Here is a 13,957-nt window from a genome sequence, read left to right as displayed (position 1 = left end):
CACACCGAACAACAAGCTATAAAGGGCCCAAAAATTACTAGTGTAAACCATTCAAAGACAACAACACAACAAAAGAGCAGACAACAGCCGAATGACACCAATGGATCTTCAATGCAGCGAGAACCTCCCGCAACCTGAGGCGTGCTTAGCTGTAGCTGGCCCCTAAACAAAAATGTATACTATAGTTCAGTGATAATGGACGTGATACTTAACACCGAAATATACACAAGAAATCATACAAGCCTAACAAAGGTCAAAACCTCCTGACTTGGATCAGGCGCAAACATTGTGTGGGGTTAAACATGTTTTTTTTGTAGATCTCAACCCTCCCACTATACATCTAGCCAATGTAGAAAAAATAAACACACAACAATACGCATCTATATAGTAAAACTCAGTTCAAAAGAGTCCGATGTAAATGTTTTGGAATTTGACGATAACGTCACTTTCCGTATCTCAGATGAAAGGGTCTCGGATCTTATACAAGTAGTTTGGTTGCATGGGAAATAGTATATTTAATGAATACAAAAAATGGAGATAGATTAAACAAGCAGTCTACAACTGACATATCATACCATACCATACCATACCATACATGTGAGATTAACATACTTATCATCGGCAAATCCATATAGATCAAATATATAACATTTTATATAGTTGTACCTTATTACAGGGTATTAACCAGTCAGCTTTATATCATTTAATTAACAAGTCATGATCGCGCATTTAATTAAAATTAATCACACCTCGACAAGTATTTTGGTCTATTAAATTATATTTATTTGAGAATATTAATATATACTAGTTATCAAACCGTTTAATAGTCCTGAGAATATCAACAATTTCATCTTAAATATTAAAGACAGATCTAAATTTCTTTTGACATTGATGCGAATAATCACATTAATGATATCTATCTTCTTAAATAATTCCACGCCCCAGTAAGTTTTTGGCGATTGCATTAACTTTATAAAATATATATGCACTTCAAGGTAAAACTAAACGACAACAAGTTAATTTTATCATCCCTTGTTTGTAAAATATATATATATATATATAGTGTACGCCTCTCTATCGTTTAGGTAGTTTAAATACACTACGACACCGCTTGTTTTATCAAAGTTCAGATTAAATCGTTGGTAAATCTGTCCATCAAAGGGTTGAAATATACATCGTGCATAGTGTCACATTTCCAACAACTACTGTTTTCGGTGTTACTTAATTTCAATTTAAAGTCCGCTTTGAAATTTATGTTTTTCGTTCGATGGCATTTGTAACGTGTTTCAGTGTCAACGCTAACTGTTTAAAACATGTTTAAAAGGATGATTTAAAAGTTTTATTTTCTTAAATGACAAACGATAGATTTTAATTTGAAGGATTTAATCTGAGGATAACAAGAATAATGCAGAAACTTCTGAAAGTGTTTTTTGTACAATTAATATTGTTTTATGTGTGTACATTTTCAAGAAAAATAGGAAGGAGTGTAAAATTGACACATAGGGATAAATTAATGATAGTTAACTACCATAATGATATTAGACGGCTTATTTATGCATCCAATATGCAAGCTTTGGTAAGTTATATTTTCAATATTTACTTTTGCCAATTCAATTCAAACTATCATATCTTAGATTTGCTAACCCTTTCGGATCACATGAGATAACTCTGGATTTGTTTTTTTTTGTTGTTTTTTTTTATTGGTTTTTATTGTTTTTTGCGGAGATTCGTGTTGTTCAGTCTTCAGTTTTGAAGACTGCTGATTGTCTTTATTTCTTTTACATGTATGTTATTTGTTTAATTGCCATGGCATAACCAGTTTATCTTTGACTTATCATATTATGTTTGATATCCTTGTGGTACGGGACCTTCCGTCAATGAAACAGAGATTACTAAATAAATGTGCACATATTCTTAGAGACATACAGAATTTCTTTGGTGCTGTGCTATAAAAGTTTTTAAAAATCTCTAAACACAATACCAAATAATCAAATCCAACGCTCATCCAGATATTTCTTCTTCAATCACATCGCAGCATATAACATTAATTTTTATGAAACTTAAGGTCTCCTGACTAATGGATTAGTATTGAGAGGTTAATTTAGAGTGACGAGGTTTTCAAATATCATGTGCACATACATTAATATTGTTTTTATTACTTGCTAACCAGTATAGGTTTTGGTCATTGTTGAAACACTTACTGCAACCAATATATATGGTTGCTTAAACCTACGCTATATTAGTTGATAGTTGTCTCATTGTCAAACATACCACATCTCCTTGTTTCATATTTAAATCAAATCTCAGCTAGACGTTTTGGTTGTAAACATTGACATGAACAGCTTGTTAACAACACATAGATGATTACACCAGTCATGTTACTTCAAAGAATTAAATCTAAGCTGTGTCGATGTTAGCTTGGAAAAGAATACACTACTTTTGTATCTTGTATTGTCTTTTTTAAACAAGTTAAAAGTCAATTTTTACACGATGTTTTTTGTGCTTTATTGTCCCATTTTAACGTTCATTTAATTTTGATAGTGTTAACTTGAAGTACATGTTTTAAACGATAGCTTCAAGCACAGCAGCAGTAGTAGGTAAACTGAATATCTTTTTAAAGTTATAAACAGTATATTTAGATTCAATATTGTCTTCTAGAAAAGAAATTGAGACAACTGCACCCTCCACACGGTCCAAATAACTGCTCATAAGGTTTCCATGCGCTCATTTTAATAAAATTATGTATATAAAGTCTCAAAATTGCTATTAATTTGTTGATACTCAATATATATAGGCGCAAGAAGGTTTGTTGTTTGACTGTATAACGTATATTTATGTCAACCAAGCAATGTGTCTCAGTACCATTTGAATCGGTCATTTTAAAACCAGATTTCCATTTGATGTATAATTATTACTGGTTGTATTATTACCTGTGCAATATATGTGCATTTTACAATGTTTATCATTACATAAAACTCATATCCGTTAACTAGAACAAATTAAGATCTGGTTTTTAAGTTGTATTCCATTCGTAAATACGGACCCATCTACATGTAGGTTGTTCACGCGACAAATACACTGGGCGAAAAGGAGGAAAATGCAAAGGGAGTAATACAATACTGCAGTTTACATTCACAGTGACAAAAAGTAAAAAAACAGATATCCGAAATTCCCAAATCAAAATCTTTCATCTAAAACTCGTAAATTAACTGAAGTAGTTCGGAATCGATTGCGTTTCATTCTCAGTAGTCGCACCCGTTTTGTGTCTCATGGCAAAGTAAATATCAATGTGACAAATGCACTGCTTGTTATTCTGAGATGGGACCAGAGAATGTGGTTGTCATTTTGGCAAGTTGGACATTTCTTATGAGAATAAACTTCAATTCAATCGAAATTATCAATACAGTCTATTTCTGGAATGGTTTGGAAGATTCTTTATAGAAATACCGTAAACAGAAAACTCTGAGTTCTGAGACTCCCTTGACATACTTCTCATTTGCACCCCCCCCCCCCCCCCCCCTCTTTCGATAGATGTTTTCGTTTTGTTGTAGGTAGAGATTTTTCATAATATGATATAATTAGAAGAAAAAGTGTTGTCCAGTTTACATCACATTCTAAAATGAGTTTGGCGCCTGGGTATCGGCGTATTAAAGAATACATTTAACTAAAAAAGTACATTTGAGAGTGATTCGTGTACATGTATATGTATTAATTGTTGTGCATCGTGTCATGTAATGATTTAAATATTATAGAAAACTTCTATCTATACAACATGTATTTGTTCAAAATATTTAAATATTCGTGTGTAACAAATGGCGATGTCGTCTATCCTATATTTATCTTTTTGTTTACAGTTATTATAGCCCTATTACATTTACGTGCACTTAACCTGCACCATGTTGTACAAATACTGTGCAATAGAAGTAGTAAATAATATATGTGCAAAACAAACACGCATCGCTCGATCATAAATTTTAATAACATTACGTCTATTTAAGATTAAATACAAGACGTATACAGGTACACTAAACGACTGAAATATAGCTTCTAAACTATTATAATAGATACAAATGTATAGTAATCGGACACGAGGGTGTTGCAAATAAGGAAATTGTCGTCCTAGAAATTTATAAACTAAATCGTCTGTGTAGACCACTGTGGCACATGACCATATTCTTGGACAGGATAAATGCTGCACGATCGTTTAAGCTGTTACATGCTTCACAAACTAACGAAGTCCTTTAAACTTCATTTCTTAGTGATTATGTATTATGCAAGTTTGGGTTTTTTTAAACGATGAAACGAAACTTGCAGAAGCATGCTTATTTAATCCACATTGTTATTCAATATTTCATTCTTTTTATTATCAATTTTATGTGCCATTTAATTCTGACTTTATCGAGAATAATTCGAGATACCAACCCGTTTGCCAAGCTTGACTTGTACCTTTAACCCTGTATACCGTGTTTTTGATAGTCACTGTCGTTCTCCAATTTCTGTGATTGATATTTGTTTTCGGCTTTGTGAGGTCTGCTTTCTTGAATATTGAATATTAATAAAAGAAGATGGCGGTATACCCCAATGAGACAGCAATTTATTGTGTCGAAAATTTCGTCATATCCTTTACTGATATAAATTCAACTGTTATGCTGTTGAAGACTGAGAATAGTATTTAGCAAACAGATTGGGGTACGGATTATTGTATGAAGTAAAATTGAGAATGGAAGCCTATTCCTTTTAAAGAAGCAAACGTTTTGCTATTTAAGAATTTCTTAAGTCAACTTGCTAATGGCAATGTTCAAAATCAACATCCAGATGTATGATTTAATAGCCATTTTATTTGTATATTATGCAAAGTTTGATATTTAATGTTTGCGATTTTAATTTATTCTTGTATAATTGTCACATAACGGACGAACATTTCATCTAATCTGTTGTTAAATGGTGCCTCTTTTTAACTTGTCTTCAAGCAAAATGACCGGTTGACTATGTAAAAGAAATACAAATATTTGGTACGATTATCTGTAAAATGATGTATAAAATATTATTTTATTTATTAGATATGAAATCTGACTATGACACGTTAAATTTGATATATATAGAACTGTATATAATAATTAACAGTCAAATTACAGTTTCGCCCTTTCGATACAGTTCTTTATGTAGGTACTAAATTTGATCATATTGGGATTTAAACAATAAAAATGTGTATACCCCCAACAGCGACAACCAACTTGACCGTCATGACTTATCGCGAACTATCTGACAGACTGTTGAACATACCGTATACTTATTGTTACAGTTGCCGATAATATATAGGTAGCAGAGAAAAATCTGTTATGAAAATAGTAAAAACTGTAAGTTAGTTCACATAACCCCGGGCTTTGTTAATATAAAAAAAAAAGATCTGGTATGATTGCCAATGAGACAACTGTCCACACGAGACCAAACTGACACAGACATTAACAACTATAGGTCACCGTACGGCCTTCAACAATGAGCAAAACCCATACCGCATAGTCAGCTATAAAAGGCTCCGATATGACAATGTAAAACATTTCAGACGAGAAAACTAACGGCCTTATTTGTATAAAAAAAATGAACGAAAAAACAAATATCGAACACATAAACAAACGACAACCACTGAATTACAGGCTCCTGACTTTGGACAGACACGTACATAAATAATGTGGCGGGGTTAAACATGTTAGCGCGACCCCAACCCTTCCCGGGACAGTGATATAATAGTACAACATAAGAACGAACTATAAAAATCAGTTGAACTCATCAGATGGACAAAAATACAAGTGTACATCCCGACAACAAAAATACACTAGGAACATATCTGAGAGTTCTCGTAGTTATCTGACAGCTAGTTCAAAGCCACTAACAACTAATAAAAAAATCATGCATCTAAGAATAATGTCTGTTTAACGTCCAGCAACAAGTATTACTTAAATATACAGGTCAAGATATTAATGAGACATGAATATACACTGCTTCAAACTAGAACTACAGCTGAGATTGGATTCTAACGTGCTAGTTTCAATTGTGACAGTCACATGAAGACATTATTCTGGCCCAGGACAATCAGAAATGAAATACTTTACAAAACTGTTCTACGAATATTTAAAATCTGTAAGTAAGCCCAATGGAAGGGAATGATTACTTTCTGATGAGGAGACCATGTTGGCCTACTTTATTTATGAACAAGTAAAAAAAACGAAACAAGTAAAGAGTCATATGTCCAAAGAAGACCTACAGCCATCTCTATCCAGAGGCTAATTTACCTTAAGGAGTTGAAACCTTAGTTTCTTAATAATTGATGAATTTATAAATGGACAATTTCAGAATTGCGGAAATGAGCTATTCTGGTATATCGAAAAGCAGTTATGTGTATATTATTATATAATTACATTAGATGTATGTTTCATTATAATACTTTATTCTGATTGGCTAACTGCACATCACGTGTTATTCCGTAAGCAGTTGCATTGCTCAATACAACTTTTCATTCATGATAACACGTGGTCCAACAATAAAGTGCACAGGTGAATTAAATAAAAAAATATGTTAAATACGTGTTTTCATGATCATAGCTAAAAAATGTAACTATAAGTATTGAATTCTTCTTTTTGTAACTTTATAGGGTTGTAAAAGCGTTGACCGTGCGCACATTTTTAGAATGAAGCGCTTCCGCGCTTCATACAAAATGTACTTCGGTCAACGCTTTTACGCCCCAATAAATTTACAAAAAGAAGCATTCAATTCTTAAATATGTATGGTTTTTATCGTCATATTATACAGTATGATAAATACAGATTGTAATACGATATGTCCACTTCACTGAAGACAGTTGCATCTTCTAATTTAAAACACGAGACTCGCCGACATACCTGTACTTAGCATTTTTTTCAATGATCGGCAAACAAATACAGATATTCTTTCTATGTAACGTCACCAGGCATGGTCGCCCAGATTTTGCGTGACGTTGCAATATGAAATTAAGAGGAAACCATGAATATTTGACCTAATAAATGAATTTTGTCCAATGAAAAAATGAGATAAAACGAACCACACATTGATTAAATATAAAAACACAATACTTATTGATAAGTCGGGATATAGATAAACTGATTTAGAATCACAGAACACAATATAAAGAAATGCACACACCTTTATATGGTCTTTCAAATAAAAAAAATAGTGAATGATTGATGTTTTTACACAATTATTGAAGTAAAGAATGAAAATAAAACAATTTTATCATTAGTACAAGATATGTACATTTGATCTAACAAATTATCACGAATGAGGTGATTGTTGCACTGATAACCGTTAGTATAATCACTGCATTTTCTTCGTCTAGTTTGGTTGTCCTAATATTTATTATTTACATTAGAACGATACAGCATATCACTGTATGTAATCTTTCAACCCATTAATGGTGTAACATTCAAATTAAGCCTAATCAGCAATCAACACCCAATGGGAATAGGTAAATCACTGAAATTGATAGGGTTTTAAACATTAAACAATTGCCTAGGGTTGTTGGACAAGCACCAAGACGTAACCTCTATATTTTGTAATGTTATACATACAAGACAAACTGACTGAGTGTGTTCCAGTTACACAAATGTCACTTGAAAGGTTTTTGCTTTATCTAGGATTAAAACAATAAGTTTGCACAATCTTCTTGTGAGTTAGGAGCGATGCTTAAATGTACATCTTCATGTAACGTGCCCTTCGTCCGTTTATACCGTGTTGTCACAGTACAAGTGAAAGTAGACACCATTTGTCTCCATATATTGAAGCACAATTCGTTTAAAGTAAATTGGATAAAAATGTTAATTTTTTGTTTTTTTCCGTATATAAGAACATACCCATTCATTGGAAAATCTAAAAAAGTTGGCCGAAAAAAGGCATTTCCCCTTTATACCTATGTAAATTTGTCGCCAAAATTGACGTTCTTCTATAAAAATTACAAAGAAAACCAAAATGGTGACCACCATTTTTTTATTAGATATTCCGATGTAACTCGATGCAAAGAACACGTGTGCCAAAAATGTTGGAAATCGGGAGATATGCCATTCGGTATCGTGTTACCTTAAAACGGAACTTTTAGTGCCAACAACATATAGTTTCTAAGAAAAATCTATGTATTAAAAATTTGAAAGTTTATGATAACTTATAAAGAGAAAGTGTTTCGCCTTTTGTATGGGCTGTCTATACTACTGTTCAACAATTTGAAATAATTCAATCGGTAATTGAAGATAAAAGAACTGTAAATGCATTTTGCTGAATTTTGTTTTAAGTTCAACGAGCCAAAATTTTATGCAACTGTGACATTTCCCAGTTACTGTATCTTAAAGTTCAGGTTTCTTTCATTTCGTTTTTTTTTGTTTGCTTGCTGTCTGCTTACACACAACCCACAACTCCTATTGTTTCGTCATAACTATTATTAAACCTGTTTGTTAGAAAAAAAGAAATATAATATATATAATATCATATTTAAATGGTATACACTGATTTGTATTTATATTTAATTTCTTTCTCACGAAAATATTTGTGGCTATATCGGAATTTGTATTTGGTCATATATCTTAATTTAATATAAAACTACTGTCATTAATGCCATATTTGACTTTATCCTTAAATTACTATTACGAATAAAACTCTAAAATAAGCGTTTAATTGAAGACGCAACATTTAACTTAATTTTCATGTACACTGAGAACTGAGAACTGAATGCTATTTTCTAAAAGGTCAATGTCCCTAATTGTTATGTCATGTAGTATGTCAATATGTATGTTCACTTATCTATATCGAATTTTTGTAGAATAAGCTTGTAGGGCTGTCTCTGTTGACAAACGTGATCCATATCTTTCAGTTTGTATAAACGGTTTACTGTTTTAAGTGTTTAAATGTTATTTTCATGTGATGTTTGTTCTTTCAAAATCTAATGATTTTCAGTTTGACTTCCTTTTTTAATAATATATTTGTGTACACAACAAATCCTTGTGATCTTTATTTCAAAGCATGTTATTATGAATTATACAGGCGAATACAAACATTACCATGTCAAACATGACATTTATAAAATGAAAATCAGCAGTCATTCGAAAAAAAAGTAGACCTTGTCTAAATTAAGAAAAGAAATATTGCGTATAGGTATTAGTGAAAATACACAAGGTCGCAAGTTCAATACCGAACAATGCTAATACATCTTCGTATATTGACAAGATAACTTACCTTGTGTCCTTTATACTGTAGAGATACATGTACATGAACGTACACCTGCAAATAATGTGTATTCTTAAAATAGGTCTTATCCATCATGCCTCATGAATCAATCGTTTATCAAGAAATTAAAAAAAACTGCTTACAATGTAAAAATTTGGAATTTTTAAAACCCAAAAAAAAGGAGCGAACCCCCTTTCCTTGTCTTTTTTTTTTTATAAAAGGGTGTGTTTTGATTTTTTTGTGTCCTGCCTGAAATGATACACGACCATGTCCCTTCTTCCAATTGTAATGTTTCCATTTTGAGCTTACTGATCAGCTTTCCCTCCCCGTTTTCAACATCGAAATAATAAATACACAAGTTTCATGAAAATAACTGCGTTGTGATAATAGAAAACATATCTCTTCTTGTCGTTAAAGTAAAAAAGTCAAGTGTTAACCGTACAAGGATTTTAAAAGGAAATTAAAATTTACTTGAAACCACAACTACAACATGTATATATATAATATAATATTTGAAAAGCTGAACAAAGTAAAATTGAAAATGGAAAGTTTATACTCATATATTATAGGTAATGAAAAACGTGTTCCTTATATATGCATACAGTTTCAAATTGTTCCTGATAAAAAAAAAAAAATGTTAGTCTTTGTATGTAAATACAAAGTTCTATTTTTAAGAAGGACAGCAACAGGCTCGATTGCGTGATGCACCTGTCAGGGCATATATTTGCAATCGCAAGGTACTATACAAAATAGTGTTTTGGTCTGTGCTATTGCCTTCCCGTTCCGATATATAAAGATCGTGATTGAGGGTCAAGGCAACATAGAATGAAGAAGATATTTAAAAACTTACATTGAAAACATTCATTAGCTGTTAACAGTAATGTAAATATTTAAAATATATTAGATTAAATACATTTAATCGCTATAAAGGACGTTTTTTTTCTATTAGCAATTTGTAAATTATTTTGAAATATGAGAAAATGACATTTAAATATTAACTAGTCAGTATTACAATAATGAGAATATTGCATAACTTTAATAGGTTCTTGTGTAGTCATCATGATATTTGAATATCATTGCCAAATTGATTGTGTCATATGATGTTCATGCTGTATTCTGCAAGCTTATTAGTTTTGATTGAAATGATGCTTGATACATGTACAGAGTAGCAGGTATTTAGAGAAGATTAAAAGAAATTGCTGACAAACTAATTTCTATATTTCAATTGAAAATTCTTCAAATATCAGACTGCATGTATACATGTTATCTGTAAGCATTATTATTTGATCCGAGTTTTTAAAACATCTTGGCACGCGATTTACGTAAAAATGTCTCAAGATGATATATTGAGTTTCCGGTATTAAAAGGAGTCAATTTGATTGGATAAAATTATGACAAGGTCATCAGTTGCGATCGTATCTGATGACAGATGTCTGGACACAAAATAAAAGACATATTTGAAGATTTAAATGATTTATTGCTTTTCAGCACTCAAGCATATTTTTTAGTCTTATTTACGAGTAGGTATTACAGTTGGTAATATCTTCCCTGATAAAATAAAGTTTAAAACACTCGTATTCCATAGTCGATGACAACCGCAAAACCTAGTAAGACGCGATGTTATATGTACGGTTATCATATGTTGTTCACCATGGATAGTCCTTTAGAATGTTGTCGCCTATCAGAATATATGAGATCACCCTTTATAAATGGACCGTATTTCCGGAAGGATATCTGAGCACTTGCAATACTGCATGTATACCATTGCACGTAAATACTTACATATATGTAGTCGCCTATCAGAGATACGAGCGAAAGAAAAATAACCTGATAAATTTACGAAATCGAAAGCAGTGTAGGAAGAATTTATAACGTTAGAGCTTACGTCCATTGCGTGAAAAAATGAGTAATTTGTTTTTCACCCTTTTTATAGAAACAATCAAATATATATATTGAACAAATATTTGGTGATCTAGCTTCATCGTAGATAATAAGAATAATATTTCGATTATAAGTTCTCTTTTCCTCTTGAACATCATTCATTTGCATGTAAGTAGCTCTCACCGACCTCTGAATCTTCAGAACAGCAAAAGACAGTAAGCATACTGAACAAATAGACTAACTCCGAACTTTTGAAATACAAAGCATTTTCTACCTTGGGAATTTGGATAGCTTACCTTAGCTGTATTTGGCAAAACTTTTAGGAATTTATGGTCTTCAATGCTCTGCAACTTCGTACTTTATTTGGCCTTTTAAACATGATTTTTTGTTTCGAACGTCAGTGATTGGTCATTTGTAGACGAAACGCGCATCTGGCGCAAATATATAATTTTAATCCTGGTCTCCATGATGAGTTTATTTTCAAGAATACATCAGTAATCAATTATCTGGAAAAAGTGTCTTTGTTTAAAGATATATTTTAATTAACAATGTCAAAAAATTAATTATTCCTTATTTTGTCCGGAATAGCAGAATATAACAGAGAGAAATGCAGTTTTGTTTGTTATGTTTGCTAACATGTACATAAAAATGTATACTCGGGACTAGTGTATTCACAAAAATGTAAATATTTTTGCAGAAAGTTATGTTCATATCATTTAGTCGAGTCTAGTGCATTTAAACATATGTAAATATTTTGTAGAAAGTGAATATATTGTATATAAGATTTGTTTTTGTAGTATTTGCTATAATGGGACTGCACTTTTAAAAGGTACACATGCATTCACTTTGATACATGATATTAAACGTTAATAAATCATTCATTGTTAATGTATGTACTTATATAGGAATATGTAACGTTTTCTCATAACCTTAATTATAATACTTCATTCATAAAATATATAAAATGACCTGCAGTAAAAAAAAATACAAACACCAAAAGAGAAAGATTGAAAATGATAAAACTTCATTATTTTGTTGTGCGACTTAGATAACAGTTTAACTGGTAAATTTTTGACCTGATATCGTTGAGCAGTGAGTTGTGATGGTTAAATCTGTTTGATGGTATTTAGCCTTAAACGCCCAAACATGCCCACTGGCTTTGAAATCTGTCCAAAAACAAAGTATATTAAGCAAAACAGTTATATTCTTTTACGATTTAATTTATAATTGACGCAAGATTTATTACTGTGAGAAACTGAAAGTTTATATATATATATATCTTTGTGTATGTTGTTATATAAAATGCAAATGCTTGCATCTTTTGAATATGAATCCCTGAGAAACAAATGTAAAGTCAATCTTATAAAAGAAAATATAGTTAGCATACACAAAAAGGGCACAAAATATACCAAGTACTTCAAATGCAACACTTTGTTTAATATTTGAATGATAGAATGCACTATTATCATATTAAGTATGTTTGAATACGTTAACTCATGTAAGCCCATATCGTCGGTCTGAAAAGCCTGTCGTAAGGTTTTAGTGTATAAACAGCTTCGAGACAAATACTTTTTGATCAGAGGATCAAACTCAGCAAGAAGTCTTTAGGTATTTATCCCCCGGCTTGGTTTTGTTTGTTGTTGTTCTGAATCTGTTTCGAAAATACAGCATGTACTGTAAAGCCAATAGTTTGATAAGATTAGCTAAAAAATTAAAAAAAAATATTTTCAAGAGACAAAACACGCTGTTTATTTGTTATATGATATGAATGATAAACATATGAGCATTTGTCTAACGTTTTGATGGGACAAATTATTTAAAACCTTAAAGTCATAAGAAACCTCAAATTAAAAAAAATCATGCATATGTTTTTTATAACTAAATGGATAGTTTTCATTATACAACTTATGTACATATACTTTTTTCTGAGGAAAATTCTTTAATTTGTCCACATTTAGAAGAGGTTTACTTATTTTTAATTGCTTGCTTCCAGGAAGCAATTCGCCGACATATTTTCCGTATGCATAGTGACCTGAGCGTAACCCTCCTCGTAAAAATCCGGTGATCGCAATACGCTTGGGTCTGTCATTAAAATAAACAATTATCTGATTGTACATGTTTAACACGACCGTGCTCAAAATCCATGCTTTTTGTTATGTGTTTACTATAAGGTGACAATCGGTAAACTTCTTTAATAGTTATCCCATAAGGACGCGGTGTGTCAGTGTAAGATCACCACGATGGCCGGAGGCCAGAGGGTGATCTAACACTGACACACCAAGTCCGACTGGGATAACTATTTTACATCCCAGCTGTTTTATATTAGACTAAAAACCATTTACAATTCATAAAATCTAGTTTAGAACGCCACACAACCATAACAATATACTTTATATATTACTATATGATGTATACCCTTTTTGACCCCCAAACACGATGAGTAGATATCAAACAATATCAAATCGCCCCACTTGCCAATCGGCCCACACTATATCGCCACTTTATAAAAATATCGTCCCACTCTTGTTTACCGACTTGCTCACTTTGAAAAAGTGTAAAATCAAATTGAACAATCAGTCTGAAAACTCACTAATTAACGAAAAAGGTTAAAACCCCACTGAATAAAGGTCTGACAACTCGCCCCACTTATAAAAAGATCTTAATTGCTTCCTTTAAGTATATCAAAATTACTATTATTTCGTATCCAGTCGTCCTGGTGTAGTGGTATGTGTCGCGGCTTGATATGCTAAAGGTCTTGAGTTCGAATCCCAGTATAAATTCTACGTGAATTTTGATAGATAGTCTTTTCCGTATAATTAATTATAAGTTTTAT

At 31.7% G+C, this 13,957-nt stretch overlaps 1 protein-coding gene across 2 annotated transcripts in view; it reads left to right on the top strand.

Annotated features, from left to right (window-relative positions):
* Positions 1–1,118: 1,118 nt before the first annotated feature.
* The window catches only part of LOC143045224 (uncharacterized), a 36,360-nt gene continuing 23,521 nt past the window's right edge, over positions 1,119–13,957 (top strand). For both annotated transcript variants that reach the window (XM_076217581.1, XM_076217580.1), the window contains exon 1: positions 1,119–1,576. In XM_076217581.1, the coding sequence (XP_076073696.1) occupies positions 1,406–1,576 (171 nt within the window). In that variant the 5' untranslated portion in view covers positions 1,119–1,405. The remainder of the gene's footprint in view (positions 1,577–13,957) is intronic.

This window comes from Mytilus galloprovincialis, chromosome 9 (genome assembly GCF_965363235.1).
Source record: "Mytilus galloprovincialis chromosome 9, xbMytGall1.hap1.1, whole genome shotgun sequence".
NCBI lineage: Eukaryota > Metazoa > Mollusca > Bivalvia > Mytilida > Mytilidae > Mytilus > Mytilus galloprovincialis.
The sequence above is the reverse complement of the archived record's forward strand: the minus strand, read 5'-3'. Positions and strand labels throughout refer to the sequence as shown.